This window comes from Sarcophilus harrisii, chromosome 1, assembly GCF_902635505.1.
Source record: "Sarcophilus harrisii chromosome 1, mSarHar1.11, whole genome shotgun sequence".
Classification (NCBI taxonomy): Eukaryota; Metazoa; Chordata; class Mammalia; order Dasyuromorphia; family Dasyuridae; genus Sarcophilus; species Sarcophilus harrisii.
In genome coordinates this window covers 81347173-81361835 of record NC_045426.1, presented here as the reverse complement: position 1 = coordinate 81361835, position 14663 = coordinate 81347173, and the positions used below count along the sequence as shown (strand labels likewise).

Below are 14663 nucleotides of genomic sequence, written 5' to 3'. Positions count from 1 at the left end.
AGGAGAGGCAGCGGGCCCTGGCGGAGGGAGCGCGAGCGGGGCCCACGGGCGGGCGCCGGCAGGAGGGCGGGAGCCGGCAGGAGGCCGGGCCCTCACCCCCGGGCCGTGCCTTCGTGCCGAGGGCGCTCAGTCCCTCAGAGCCAGGCCGAGCGGGGACACGCGCCAGGGGGCCTCGGCGCAAGGCCGGGCAAGGGGGCGCCGCGGGGGGCGGGGCGCGGCCGGGCAAGGAGGGGCAGTGAACCCCACTAACGGCCGGTCCCCTTCCCCGCCCCCCCCCACCCCGCAGCCTCTTCGCCCTCCCCGGTCCCTTGCCCGCGGCTCCGGCGCGGCGGAGGGGGGCGCAGGCGTCTGTTGCTAGGGTCTCCCCTCCTCCCCCGGCCCAGGCCGTCGGGAGGCCGTAGCCCCGGCCTCGTTCGCTGGGCGGGGAGGGGCGGGGCCCGGCTTGAGTGGGCGGGGGAGGGGAGTGCTGTTGCCATGGCGACCCTCCCGGGCCTTTCCCTCGCTTCCACCAACCGCCCCTCCCCGTGGCCCGGCTTCCCGACCGCCGGCGCCCTCCCTCTCCGGGCGCCCAGCGCGCTCGCGCCGGCCCGGACGCGCGCCCGCCCGCCCGCCAGCCCCGGGGGCGCGCACGGCTCTCCGGCTGCCTCAGCCCCGGGACCTGCCCGCGCCGACCCCCGAGCGACCGCGGGGCCGGGAGGGAGCCGAGGTGAGGCGAGGGCGGGCCGGGGGGTGGGCGCGGGCCGAGGCCGGGGCCGGGGTCGGGGGCAGCGCCGCGGGCGGGGAGTCTGGCCCCGGCTTCCCGCCCTTCGCGCTCTCGGGCCGCCCGGAGCGAGCCGCGGGGCCTCAGTTTTCCCTTCCGCAGAATGGGCCGGCCGTGCGGCCCCCCCCCCCGCGCCCCCGCTCAGACAGCCCCCAAGCTGGGGTGGGGTAGCCCCTGCTGCAGCCCTGGCCCCCCGCCGAGCCCTGCCCCGAGAGGCCTGGCAGAGAGCCCCTGCCTGCGTCCCACTTAGAGACCTCGGGCTACCGGCTACGGGGGAGAGGGTCCCTTCCCGGGGGGGCGGAGCCGGGAAGGGGGCTGGTGACCTTGGGACTGGTGCGGGAGGCCCGCGGTCAGTTTCCCCGTCTGCAAAAACACCCTTCCGGGCGCCCGTGGTCGCGGGGGTCCCGAGAGCGGCCTCGGCTCGAGGCTCCCCGGTTGGGGCTCCCGTTGGGGACACGCCCCTCCCTCTCCCTCCCTCCCCCCAGGAGCCAGCCGGTACTTATTAGGCGCCTGCTGTGTGCGGGGCGCGGGGATGCCCAGGAAGGCGAGGAGCGCCGGCCTGGCCCCGCCGAGGGTCGGAGCGCAGTCTGACCCTCCTCTCGGCGCCTTCGCAGAATGTGGCCACTCGCGGGACTCCGGGGGCCCCGGGGATTTCTGGGACCCCCGGAAATAGCGATGGGGGAGGGGAGGCAGCCTTTCCCCACGAGAATTAGGCTCTATTAACTTCTCAGACCGGACTCCGCGTCTCTGAGCCCCTCCCAAACTGAGGGGTGTCCTGGAATCGGGCTCTCCCCAGAGAGGAGGCGCCGAGCAGCAGCCATTCACCCCGGGAGGCGCGCCGACTCCCGCGGACACCAGCAGCGCCCGCCCCTCCCAGAAGGAGGCTCCTGCCGGGCCGGGCCCGGGCCTCCAAGTCAGCGCCCGGGGCCCAGAGAGCTTCCTGGCATTCCCGGCACCTGGCCGGCCCTTCTTGGGAGTCTCTTGTCCCCGCGTGGCTCCGCCTTCCTGCCCCTGCTCCCGCACTAGTGACTGCCCTTGCAGGGAGCTGGAAAGCCCTCCCGGCCCGCAGCACACGGCGGACGCGGAGCTCCTTCCAGCTCCCGCCGGCTCTCAAGTTTTCCATGAGGTCTCTTTAAGGGCCGGGAACGCCCTCTCCGGCCCGCTGTTGTCACCGCGCACGTGAATCCCGGGGAACCAGGAAGCAGGAGCCGGCTGCAATGAGCACATCTGTTGGGAGGAGCAGCCGGTGGCCCTGGCCTGCGGGGGGAGGGATGGGTGGGCTTGCTGCCTGAGCTCGCTGCCTGGGGCTAGCGGGCCTCGGATGGGCACACCTGGCGCTTTGTCCGGTCTGGGCAGAAGCCGGCCCACTCCCCTCTTGGGTAAGAGCGGGGGAAAGCCCTAGATGGGAAGGGGGCGTTTGTCTCTGGCTGCTGGGGGGTGATTGAAACTGCCAGAAAAAAGAATTCGACACCTCAGAAAGACAAGTTTGGGCCCCTCAACCCATTGGGGAAAACAGAGCAAGAAACAGCTCCGCGCTGGGCTTGAGTGGAGGGATTTGAGGATGTTTTCGCCTCCTGTTCTTTCTGTGGGTCCAGCGGAGTAGGGAAGGGGCTTCGTCTTAGAGCTGAAGAAACCGAGCTCAGAGATATTACACATGCATCTATGTACGTAGGGTTTGAAACGCGCTCCTCGGACTCCAGAACAAGGGCTCTTTGGAATTGTGCCTCATTTCCCTCCCACCCCTCTGAAGGCTGAACGTGGCTGGTGGGAGCCACCCTGTAGCCAGAATAGCTTCATTAACCCAATGGAGGTGTTTGGGCCTGCTTGCCCCTTCCTGAACGGCCCCAGATTGTAGGGTCGTGGCCTAACCCCGTGCGTCGGAGGTGTGTGTTGGCCGAGACCATGAACTATTAGTTTTTCCTGGTGTTTTTTGGTGAGTAACCACAAAGCCACCGAGCATTTATTTTCTCGCTATGCAGTTGTTTCTCTTATGATGGCCCCCGCGGCTGGCACACTCTTCTGCAGGAAGTGCGGGGCTGCCTGTGAGGTAGGGGGAGGGAAGCCCGGGAGGCTGGAACAAGATTGGGGTGAGAGGGACCAATGGCTTCAGGGGGCCTGAAGTGGTGAGGAGCCAATCAGGGATGACTGTAGGCCAGCCACCCACACAAACCCAGAGAGGACTTTGGAGGTAAAAGGAAGCCGCTTGGGAGTCCTCAGAAACTGGCTTCTTTGAAGTTTTGCAGAATGGTTGCTGAGGTTAGGGGGCTCTCTGGAAGCCAGGGCTTGTGGCAGCAGCAAGAATAACAGGCATGGGGCATGGCCAGAGTAAGGGTAGGGGCCGAAAGAAACCAAAGGAAATTAAGATCGAGTGAGAACATGAATGGAAAAACGTGATTGTATGAAGTTAAGATGGTGGTGTCCTAAGACCAAATTTGGTTTATATTTGAGGGTTTGTTTTCTGTTGGTTGATAACTGTTGTCCTCACTGTTGGCAGTAGCTCTAGTCTGGTAGAAAGTGTTCTGGATTTGGAGTTGGGAGACTGGGATTTGAATCCTTTCTGCCACCTTTGGGATCCTGAGTGGTCCGCTAAACCAAGGGGCTTCATTTTGCTCATTTCCTGAAAATAGAGAGTCTGGATGAGGCACCAAATTCCCTTTTAACCCTAAACCTCTCGATGTATCCCTGTTAGAGCACTTTGCTGATCACACCTCAGTGGGTGTTAGGAGGCAGAGCAAATGTACTTATTTTTGTTTTACAGATGAGTAAATTGAGCCTAGAATAGTGGTGATTCATGCTACTAGTAAGTTGCACAAGCAACTCTTACTATTAAGAGCTGGGACTTAAACCCAAGTCTTCTTAAGTCTAAGTAAGACTTGTTTATTTGTTTGTTTTTTCCAGTGCTATTCTCTTTAATTATACAGGAAACCTCTAAAATTCCTAAGGCCTTGATAGCCAGGTTTTTTAAATGGCTTCAGTTTTTTTTTCTTTCAGGACCAAAATTTTTAACTATTTTTCTAAAGTATATTGTTTTCACGCCTGCCTTCTTAAACCAGTGGTATCAGATTCATAGAAATAGGCCAACAAAACTGTGTATAAGGATTCCTGCAGGTTATATATCGATTTAGAAAACTACATATTAACATTAATGATATATTGATATCTATTATATACAATCTACATCAGTATATGTTGATATACTGGCATATTATAATGATATAATTAGCATTTTATATGTGTGTGTGTGTGTGTGTGTGTGTGTGTGTGTGTGTGTGTATTTATTGTGTCAAACATTTCCCAATCACATTTTAATCTGGTTCAGGAGAGAGAAAGGAGGAAGTGTTATGAGCAAGGGTGTGTTTGGCCCCTTTGTCTTAAACAATGAGTTTCTCAATTAGACTTTAAATTTCTTGGGGGAAGAAAGGTATAGAGTCCCAGGCACCACCGTATCCTTCTAGGCCCTCAGATAAATGTTTGTTGCATTTATCGATTATTTAATTAAGGTCATTATTATGTCCTTTTTTGCTTTGTGCTGTGATAATGTGACATCTTCCAGGCCGTTTTGGGGTGACTGAAGCTGGTTGTCCTGAATTTGCTAGCTTGGATTACTGGGCATTTTTATGGTCCTCTGTTCACTTTTCTTTTTTTTTATTCTGCATCCTCCACTGACAAGTTATTACTTCTCTCAGTATGTTTGCTGCAGCCACATTCTGATTTCTTTCTAACTTATCATGGGGTCAAAAAACAGGATGAAGCTTATTTGACCCATATGTAAAATTAAAGGAAATAGAATCTTGACTAGACTTTCTTTTTTGCTTGGTTTGTGGCTCTTTTCTGGAGCTGAGAGTGCTGGAAAGTTGAGCTGCAGAGAAGTAAAGTATCATCATCATAATTAGAGCTTCAGAAAGTTTTTTCTCTGGGGTGTTGTGTCTCCCAGCATCCTTGTTATTAATAGGTATCTGGGTCTTTGCCTCCCTTCTCTGGGTCCTCTTCTGACTGCAGCAGCCCTGGGTGTTTCTGACCACAGGACTTAGGAAGGGGGATTTGAGAATCACCGGCTGTTGAGAGCTGAGGGTCCATCTGCTCCTACCCCCTTCTTTATGGAGGGTAGGAGAGTTTCCCAGGGTCGCAGGTCGCGCAGGATGGGACAGAGCCAAGGACTAGACAGCTGGCTCTCCTTTCTGCTGGCCGGCCTGGCTGTGGCCCGGCTCCCTCTGGGCTCCAGCTCCCTCTGAGCTCCAGCATCGCTCCGGGCACTGTTGTCACTTGATCCGGTGTTAAGTTTCCCTCCCAGAAGCCAGTCCCACTGCCTCCCTTGTGATTCAGGTGGAGGATGATGTGATGACACTCTGGCCTTGGGAGCCTCAGTGATTGTGACTAAGGAATGAAGAGTCTTGTGGCTTCTGTCACCCTTTGTTGCTCCCTTCTGGGTCATCTCGCCAGCAGTAAACAGTCCTGGCCCCTCCTCCTCCTCCTGGCTCATAGGTGGCGGGCCCAAGGACCGTGGCTCGCAGAGGCAGGGAGGCCACGTCGGCTTGGGCTGGAGGCAGGGGACTGCCGTCGCTCACCTCCCTCACCTTCCTCTCGGCCCTTTCCTCTCCTCAGCGTCTCTCGGGAGCAGAGGGCCCAGAAGCCATGTCGGAGTTACTGCTCCTGGGCCTGATTGCGGCCCTGCTGCTGACCCTGCTGCTGACCCTGTTGGGTTTTGCCGTGTACTCTGGGCTTCTGGAAGACGTCGTGGTGAGCGCGGGCTCTCCCCCGATCCGGAACATCACCCTGGCCTACAAGTTCCACGTGGGTCCCTACAAGGAGTCGGGCCGCTTGTTCACGGAGAGCTGCAGCATCTCTCCCCGTCTTAGTTCCATTGGGGTCTACTATGACAACCCCCACACGGTAAGCCTGAGCTGGGGGGATGGGGGGGCTGCTCCTTCCTTGGCCCAGGATTTGGTTCTGCCGGCACTGCTTTGAGGCCTGCTTGAGCGTCGGGCCTTCCCTGAGGCCTCCTTATGGGTCTGAGATTCTGCCCTGGCCTAGGCCTTCAATGGCCAGTCCTCTCGCCGCCTCCAAGAGCTGGCTCATGCCCACTTCTGGTACCTCCACAGTCCCTGCTCGCACCCGTACCTCCCTGGGCTCTCTCTGTTGCCCTGCCCCAGGTTTGTTCCCAGCTCAGGGGAAGGATGGGATTTGTATGATTCTGTTTCCTTCATTTTGTACCTTCTTCCCTTTTCTGGGCTAAGTCTTGTGGACAGAGGGACGAGCTGGTGGGGACTGGGGATAGAAGCTTGAAAAGTGCCAGCCTTTCCCACTAGGTGGGGATAAGAATCCTCCCACTCTGGCTGCCTCCCCCTTCCCTTTACCCCGATGAGTACTTTTGCATGGCCTTTCTTGTGCCCCCTCACCCGCCTTCTTGGGCCTTGAGAGCCAAACTGGCTAGGTAGTGGGATGGACCAAGTCGCCCTCACTGCCCAGGATGCTTGACTGGCTGAGCAGCATCGCTGCCCCGGGGCCGGCCAGCAGGCCACCTGGTGCTCCGTAGGCATCTGGCTGGCTTGGACTCCTGGAGAGTGAGTCAGGGCCCTCCAACGTGGCCTCAGTGGCATGGGGAGGTGCAGCCACAGCCTGGTGTGCTGGCATCTCAAAGCTTTCAGCTCAGCGGGCAGGGCTCCCCAAGCCCGTCTCTGTCTGCTCTTTTCCCCACACTCAGAGTTGGCTCCGAGCCTAGGATTTGGAATTCCCGGCTCAGGTTTCCACCTCTGATGGGTGGCAAGGACTTGGCAGGCGGCAGTGGTTCCATCTGCTGTGCTCCCCGAGCTTTGCCTCTGTGCCTGGGCCAGACTGCCCTGTGTCCGGAGATCAACAGGAAATTCCGAGTGCCAGGGCTTCCCCCCTCCTCCCAGCTTCTGGGGAACCGGAGTTGGGCAGTCTTCTTTACCAGTGGCCACCTACGCTGGTGAGCTCCCACTCACCCGGCCCGGGTCAGGCCCTGGCCTAAGGCAACTGGAACCCCGAAAAGAGCCACCTCGGCCAAAGCAGAAGGGGCCAAGGGAAGAGAGCCGCCTCATGTCAGCCCACCCTGCCTGCTGGCTTGAGACTCCACAGGGCCACACCGAGAAGGGAAAGGCTCCAGCAAGAACTGGGGCTTCAGACAGACCCAGCCATGGAGGCGCGGGGTCTCGTGGCCCCACCGAGCCTCAGATGCCACAACCCCTAAAGCAACCAAGACAAGGGGCGCTGAGGGCACAGCAGGAGGCTTCCTTTTTGCTTGGCACCAGCCTCCCAGGACTCCGAGTGGCCACATGAGGCCTTGTGACCCAGTTCTTTAGCTTAGGGCAGAGAAGTCGGACTCTTCTCCTTCTTTCCCTGGCCCTTCCTCCTAGGCCCCCAAGAGCCTGAACAAGGTGTGCCTGGGTCTGGTTCTCTGGCCCTGGCTTCTGTCCATCCCCATGTGTAGAAAGGAAAAAGAGAAATATATTAACCCGCTCTCCTTTCCCTTTGCCCAACCAAAAAAATAAAACAAAATCCCACTGGTCAGGTTTCAGTGGGAGACAAAGGAAGTTTTCTGTGAGCCCAGCCCTTCCTGTCCCAGAAGGCATCTGTATCCTTGTTGTGTGTCAGCCAGGCCTTGGCCACCCTGTGGCACCCAAGACCCTCCCCTCAGGGTCCCCTCCTGCAGGGCTCGTCAGGAGCGACCTCTGGCATGGTCCAGATGCCTCATCCCTCGCACGGCTCCAAGAGGCGGGACTGCTGGACACCATCCTCCCTGCTCCTTTGGTGAGGATCTGCAGCCTCAGAAAGACTTGCCTGTGGCTCCCAAGAGCCCCCAGCTCTAGCCTGCCTCGCTCTGCCCCTCAGAAGTGGTCACCGAATGAAGGCTGGCATCTCTGGGCTGGACCAGCCCCCTTTCAGAAGCGGCCACGCGTGTGACATGACTGGGTCCCAGACCTCTGTTGGGGTCAGAGCAGGGACTTCCGTCCAGGGATGTGGCCCCTCTCAGAATAATGTTTGTGAATAACTGAAGGAATTCTCAAGTTTTGTTCTAGAAGTTAATGAGAGTAAAGGCCTAAAAATTTTTTTTCTCATTCAAGTTCTGGAACCTCCTGAAATCTTTCTAGGCAGTCTGTGGACCTCGGGTTAAGAACCCCTGAACTAGACCCTTAATGAGCCTGTCCTTTTTGTTTAGATGTCTGCCTCTGTCTCAGCTGTTTTTTATTTTCTCTACCTGTCCCTCTGTCTTTCTTGCTCTGTCTCTCTCTGTCCCTCTGTGTCTCTCTCTATCTCTCTCTGCCTCTCTCTGTCTGTCCCTCTGCCCCTCTGTGTCTCTCCCTCCCTTGGGCCTGAGGCTCTCCGCAGAGTGGGCCAGCCCGGTGTTAAGCTGGTTGGAGTAGGCAGTTGACCAGGCTACACTATTCCTTGAAGGACTGAGAGAGACCTGGGCTCCGTGCCCTCCTACATTAGAAAACAGGCTGCTGGCCTAGGATGAGCTCCCCGTGAGCCCTGGCCTTGGTGAGGGGAATCCAGCCAAGCTGCTCCTCATTCTCAGGTTCCCACAGACTCCACCCACCTCTTTCCCTCTCCCTCCCACTTACAGGTGGCACAGGAAGGCGGGCGGGCCCAGCCTTTTTATGTGGTACAGGGAAGCTCTACAGCCTTAGTCACTGGCCTTGCTGCCTTGGAGCCTGAGGGGAGGGAGAGGGAAACTGAGGCCCGGGTGGCTGTGACTCTCCTAAATAGGAGTGGGATGTGGCAGGTGAGGGCTGTCTCCTGGCCTTCTCATTTTTAGCAAAAATAGAAGCTTTATTTGCCTGTGGGTAGGAAAACTTCTTGCACTCAGCCACATTGCCCTGGGTGAAGCTGGCCCTTGCTCAGGCATGTGTGTGACAGGGACTTGGTGGTGGAGCATGAGTTCTGAGTCGCCTTGTTCTCCACTCTCGTCCAGGACTTGGGCCTCCCCATCTCCCTCCCGCAAGTGACCACCTCTCAGGTTTTGTGGTCTGCCAGCTAAGCCTCTTCTAAATGGCTTCTGAGGAGGGAGAGCCACTGACCAGAAAAGCTGAGGAGAGCCAAGCTAGAACCAGCTGAAAACTAGAGGCTACCATCCCCAAAGAGAAGGGAACACACATTTATGTATTTGTTTATTTAATTGATTTAGGATTTATTTATTTAAAGCTTTTTATTTTCAAAATATATACATGGATAATTTTCAACATTCACCCTTGATGGGAGCACACATTTATTAAGTGCCTACTATGTGCCAGGCATTATGCTGAGCATTTTGTGGATAATATTTCATTCTGTCTTCACAATTGCAATTACTGTCCCCATTTTGCAGATAAGGGAACTGAGGCAGACAGTTTACATGACATGCCCTGGGACATGCAGCTAATAAATGTCTGAGACTAGATTTGAACTCAGGTCCTCCCTACTCCAGGCCCAACAACAAAGCAAAACCCCTAAGGCTAGGCTGCTAAGTGATATAAGACCGAGGGCTCTGGCCTCCGACTAGCACAGAATTCTCTCTACCCCCTTCCTTCCCTTTCTCCCACACACCTGTCTCTACCCACCTCCTCCATTCCATCTCATAAGCCTGAGCCTGGGGCTGGAGGGACCCAGGGGCTGCTAAGTGCACATCTGGGCCTTGTGCAACTTTCCTGGGATGGAGGAGCCCTGCCAGGTTGAGGCAGGTAAGGTCTGGTGAGACCCAGCTCAGCTCACCTTACCTTTCAGGCCAGAGGCGGGGTTTGGCTCTCAGGGCTGTTTACAGGCCTGCCACCTGGGCCCTGATCCCCCTCTGGGCCGCCCCACCAACTTCCTGCTTCTGCTGGCTTCCCCCTCCTTTGGGAGGAGCTAAGCTGGCCAGGGTGGTGTCATCCCCTAAGAGGGGACCTGCTCTGCCCCATTCTGGCAGTCTCAGGGAGCTGCAAGAGACGCCACCCTCCTTTGGACGCAACTTGGGTTTCCTGAACTGCCCCTCTGGGGCTCTCTCCCCCCAACCCCGTAAAGGCACTCTCTGCTCTGTGGCCGACCCTTCCCCGAGCATGGATTGTGGGTGCTTTCAGTGCCACAGAGGGAGAAGCATGCGTGCCCTCGTGGGGAGCTGGTCTACCCCTTTGTGCCCATTTTCCTTCAGAAGAATGAAAGACAATGGCTCTTCTGGGCCTTGAGTAGCTGAGCTGATGTTCCATAATCTCAGAGCTCTGACCCCTCCTCTTCCTTTACCTGGAGGTAGCCTCTTATTTCCTGGAGATGCTTAGAACATTCCCAGTGATCCTTCCAGAGACCCAAAGGTACAGTTTTGGGGAGGGAAGAAAAGAGAAGGGAAGGGAATTTGTTATAGCAAAAAACTTTGTGTTCCCTGACTTGGAAATAAAGGGCTAGTAATAGTCCACAGGGCAGTGCTTTCACATTGACGTATCCGTGGAAGTAGATATTCCGGGTGCTGTTTTCACTGAGTCTTGTGTGGAATAAGGTTTATCTGATTAAATTTTATTAAGATTTAGACTCAGTGGTTTAAGCATGACTCAGGCACATCTAGGCAGTAGGTAGCAGAGTTGGAATTCTTGTTCTGTTCCTCGTCCGCGACACGTGTCACTGTCAGCGTAGGCTCTGTGCTCAGGCAGTAGAGTCCCCAGCACCTGTCCAACACCCAGGCCAACACCACTCCTTGGGATGATGTCCTTTGCCCAATGACCTGTGAAGTCATTTCTTAACTTGGCAGGTGTCGAATGCGTTGTGCCTTGGGCATGGGAGAAATTTCATAGCTGTTTATTGAATTGTTGACCTGGGCTACCACAGTAGCCTGTTGAGAGGTCCCCCCAACCCAGATGTCACATAGACCTTTCTAAAGTACAGGTCTCCCCGTCACCCCCTGGGATTCAGCAAACGCCTTCAGCTTCCTGTCACTCTGAGGATCAAATACACATCCTCTGCTTGGCATTCAAAACCCTTTTTAATCTGGACCCGTCCTGCCTTGCCAGTCCCTTATTCCCTGGGATCCCTAACTCTGTGATCCAGGAGGCTTTTACTTGGCCTCCCATCCCTTGGCTCTTCAGCAGTGTCACTGGCTTTCTCCATACCTGGAATCCTCTGCCTCTTCATCTTCCTCTCCTGGCTTCCTTCTGCAAGAAGTCCTTAACGGGAGTGCCTTCCCTCCAAGCCCACCCCCCATTATCTTGTACACCTTTTGGGCAGCTGGCCTGCCGAGCAGCAGGAAGTCTCTTCATGAGACGCTTCCTGTGTGGCCCTGGCCATGTCGCTTCACCCTGGAGTTTCCTCTGTAAAATGGGCAGGAGAAAGCAATGGCAGCCACTGCAGTGTCCTTGCCAGGAAAGCCTCCTGTGGGGTCATGGAGAGTTGGACATGACAGCAACATCTCGTGTGTGTGTGATTGTTGGCGCGCGTCTGTCCTATTAGGTGGTGACCTCCTTGAGGGCAGGGATTGCCTGTAGCACTTAATCAGGGCTCCCCATGGCCCTTTCATTGAGGAGTCAGCCGCTTGCCTCCAGCCTACTTCCCCTCTGCCCTGCTTCTTGGGGGAAGTCTCCCTAGGCCTGGGCCTTGACCGGGATAGGGAGGGAAAGAGAAAAGGAAGGGAGTCAGAGGTCAGGGTCAAGGCCAGACAGCTGTGGAATGAATCACATTTGGTGAGACCTGCTTGCTCCTAAGGACTGTTGAGGTTGGGGTTGGCTCTCTTGGATTCCCAGACCTCTTGGAACTTGACTCACTTGCAGCAAACCAAGAGGACACTGGGTCCTTCCCTGGGCAGAAGGCCTCTTAACCAATGGCCTGGCCTTTTGGGAGAACCTTGAAATTATTATCATTGAGGGTAGAACTAGACAGGAGTTGAGGGGTCAGTGAACAGGAGGCCCTTGAAAGCTGGCAGCCGGGGATGAGCCTTCCCTCGGTTTCGTTTCTCAAGGAGTAGAGCCGATCCTCGTCCAAATTCACCCCCCTTCCTCTCTGGTGGGGTTCTGCTGCCCTGACCTCCTTTCCAAGAATCAGTGAATGAATGGAAAAAAAGGGAAAGAAAAAGTGGCTACTGTGCCTAAGGGTCAGTGCTCGGGAGGCCCACGGGGAATTCTGTAGCCCAGAAATCGTAACACCCCCCCCCCCCGCAGGGGCGTTGCTCCCCCAAGGTCAGTGATAAAGGTGTGACTGGCCTGTGCTGAGCGCCAGGTACTTCAGAGAACAGGAGGCAGACCCCCGCATGGGGTTTCAGGCAGGTGACAGTGTCCGCTGCTCCCAGGGGAGCTGCTCCGCCGTTTTCCCAGTTTGGGAGGTGGGGTGGGAACAGGCTGCCCAGCCAGTGGGGGTGGGCGGGGAGGGAAGAGAATGTCTTACCTTTGGAGGAAACCACCAGCAGGTCTGTTCCTACCGAGGTGCTTCCCGGAGTTAATCTCCTCAGCCTGTCTCATGGGGGCCAGAGTCCCTTGTGTCTTCTCCGGATAGAGAGATGGGATCCAGCAGGAGGCCGAGCCCCGCGGCCTCCATTTCTCTGGCTGCTGAGGTTCGTTAGGGTCTCTGAGGAGATTCGTCTTCCCCCAACCCCCGGCACACTGGATCTGCACATTTCCTTCAGTCTCTGCCTTCCTGGGATTAGCTGACATTCTAACACAGAAGACAGTACCGAGGGAGCCAGAAAGGGACACTGGTGTCTGAGGGGTGTTCGGGATGGGAGGGGATGTCACCCCCTCCTGAGGCACTGGCGGAGTTCTTGGAGCTCCCCTCTGATTCTGGTGGGAAGTCAGGCAGATGCCCTTGGGCGGCTTTGCCAGACCTGAGGCCCCGAGGCCCTTTCTCTGAAAGGGAGAAGGCAATTCCTGCTTGGCCCAGGAGCTACCTGGCTGTGTAAACAGCCACCTGTGCCTCTGTGTGTGTGTGGGGGGGGGGACAGTGGGGGCAGTCCCTCCTCCTGGCTTGGCCCTCCCTTGTCCCGTTCTCCATTCTCCGGGGGAGAGGGCTTTGTGCCCCTGGGCCGTGGGCTTGGGCAAGGGGGAAGCTTGTTGTTGGAGGAAACCAGCTGTTCTGTCCCCTTGGGGCCAAAACAAAGGCAGAACCCGGAGCAAAAAGGGGCAGCTCCCTGCTGCTGGTTTCCGGGGCCTGAAAGGCTCTGCTGGACTAGTGCAGCTGGAGCTGCCTGACTTTTCCTTTGCTGGAGGGAACTGAGGCCACTTTGATGGGCTCCCCGGTCCTGACCCTGGAGGCACTGGGCTCAGCATCTGTCCAAGACGGGGGAGAAACTGTTGTTGTGTCCCTGACGCGGCCTCTCTGAGAAACCTGGGGCTGGGAAGGGCGGGCTGCCTGCCCGGGGTCCTGCCCGCGCTTGTCCCCCCCTCCCCTCAGCCCCCGCCGGGCCTGGGCTTTGTCTGCCCGGGCAGCGCTTCCCCGGCCTAGAAAACGTTTGCTGATTGACGATGGAGGGGTAGCTTCGGGGTGGGGGGTGGGGGGTCCTCTCCAGGGAGCCAGACTTGTCAGCATGGGGCGGCCAGGCGGGGCAAGCCCGGCCCAGAGCCTCTGAATGGGGGCGTTTGTGCTGGGCCTGGGAGGCCTAGGGGTCGGCACCAGCTCAGCAAAAGGCTTTGTGGTTCTTCCCGGAGGGAGCAAGGTGGCTGGGAAGGAGCCGGCGCCCCCTAGTGCCCGCGGCTCTGACTGCACGGCCCTCTGGGGCATCTGAGCAACCATGGGGGGGGGGGGGGGGGGGGAGGCCTGAAGCCTCCCTGGCTGAGAGAGCGCGTGGCCTGCGGGCTCAGGGTGGCTGCTTGCTGCCAGCACCGGGCAGGCCAGACCCCGGCTCCTGGACCCAGAGGCCTCAGGGAGGGCTCCAGCAGTGGGGGAGCCAGGGGCAAAGCCTGTGCCAGCTAGAGCCGAGACCCAAGCCCGGGGTCTCCATTGCGGGCCATCCAGGAGAAGCTTGTGGAGGCAAGTTGTAGAGAGGCCTGGGCAGGGGCCAGGGCGCTCGGGAGTCTGAGCGCGCCGCGATGACCAAGGGAATGGCGGGCAGAGCTGGCGGAGCAGGGGCAGCCCCAGAACAGGAGCCTGCAGGACGATTGCAGCAGTTCTGTGTCGCGGGGGGCCTGGGGGTGGGGACGAGCTGACCCATCAGGAATGTTGGAGGAGATCCCCGCTCCAAAGTCCCTTCAGGTGTGAAGTCGGGGCTGCGAGGGACGTGGGCCTGGCCCCCGGTGGTCTCAGAGAAGCTGAGGAGGCAGAAGGTGGACCAGAAAATGGAAAGCATGGGGGGTGGGGGGGGACGCGGTCTGGCTCCTCCAGGAAGAGAAGAAATGGGCACTGAGAAAGGGCAATGGGGCTGAGTCAGGCTGTCTGCACGGTGCTCCCGTCCGCGGGAAAGGTGGCAGGTGAGGGTGAAGCTGGGGACATGACAGCAGGGAGACATGAGGATCCTGGAGACCCCAACAGGAGGGGCTGGCGGTCCTGGGCAGTGTGCCCCCAGAGGAAACTTCTGGGGGCTGAAGAAAAGCCTTTGGGTCCTCAGCCTTTAAGCGGATAACCTTCATCTGAAGAGGTGGCTTTGTTCTGAGCCTCGCCGCCCGCCTCCATCAGGGCTGTGGAGTCTGTCAGCATCTCCTGGGGTGCCTTCCCTCAGGTGTCCCTGAGCCACCCTCCAGAGGGTCCCCAGGGCCTCCTCAGGGTCTCAGCCACGGCTCCATACAAAGCTTTCTGAACTCTGGGGGCTCCAGCTCCTCACCCCGTCTGCAGGCCTGTTGTCCTTGTGACGGCTGCAGAGCCTCGGCCCCCTGGGATTCAGGGAGCAAGGGCCGGGAGGGGCTGGCTTCCCAGGGTGCCCTTCTCTCCCTCGGGGCCATCGCTGCTCTGACTCCCAGTGTGGCATGTGTCCAGGCTGGGAAATCAGGAGGGCCTCTTCATTGGCAAACGGCTCGGAGGCAGCTGC

At 58.0% G+C, this 14663-nt stretch overlaps 1 protein-coding gene across 4 annotated transcripts in view; it reads left to right on the top strand.

Annotated features, from left to right (window-relative positions):
• TEX264 (testis expressed 264, ER-phagy receptor) overlaps window positions 1-14663 on the top strand; it is a 37067-nt gene that overhangs the window by 658 nt on the left and 21746 nt on the right. The window contains exons 1-2 of one of the 4 annotated variants that reach the window (XM_031958539.1): window positions 569-706; window positions 5363-5650. In XM_031958539.1, the coding sequence (XP_031814399.1) occupies window positions 5393-5650 (258 nt within the window). In that variant the 5' untranslated portion in view covers window positions 569-706; window positions 5363-5392. Of the gene's footprint in view, window positions 1-568; window positions 707-1881; window positions 2140-2180; window positions 2694-5362; window positions 5651-14663 lie in introns of those variants that run through there. The other 3 variants (XM_031958518.1, XM_031958534.1, XM_031958525.1) reach the window with 3 other exon arrangements.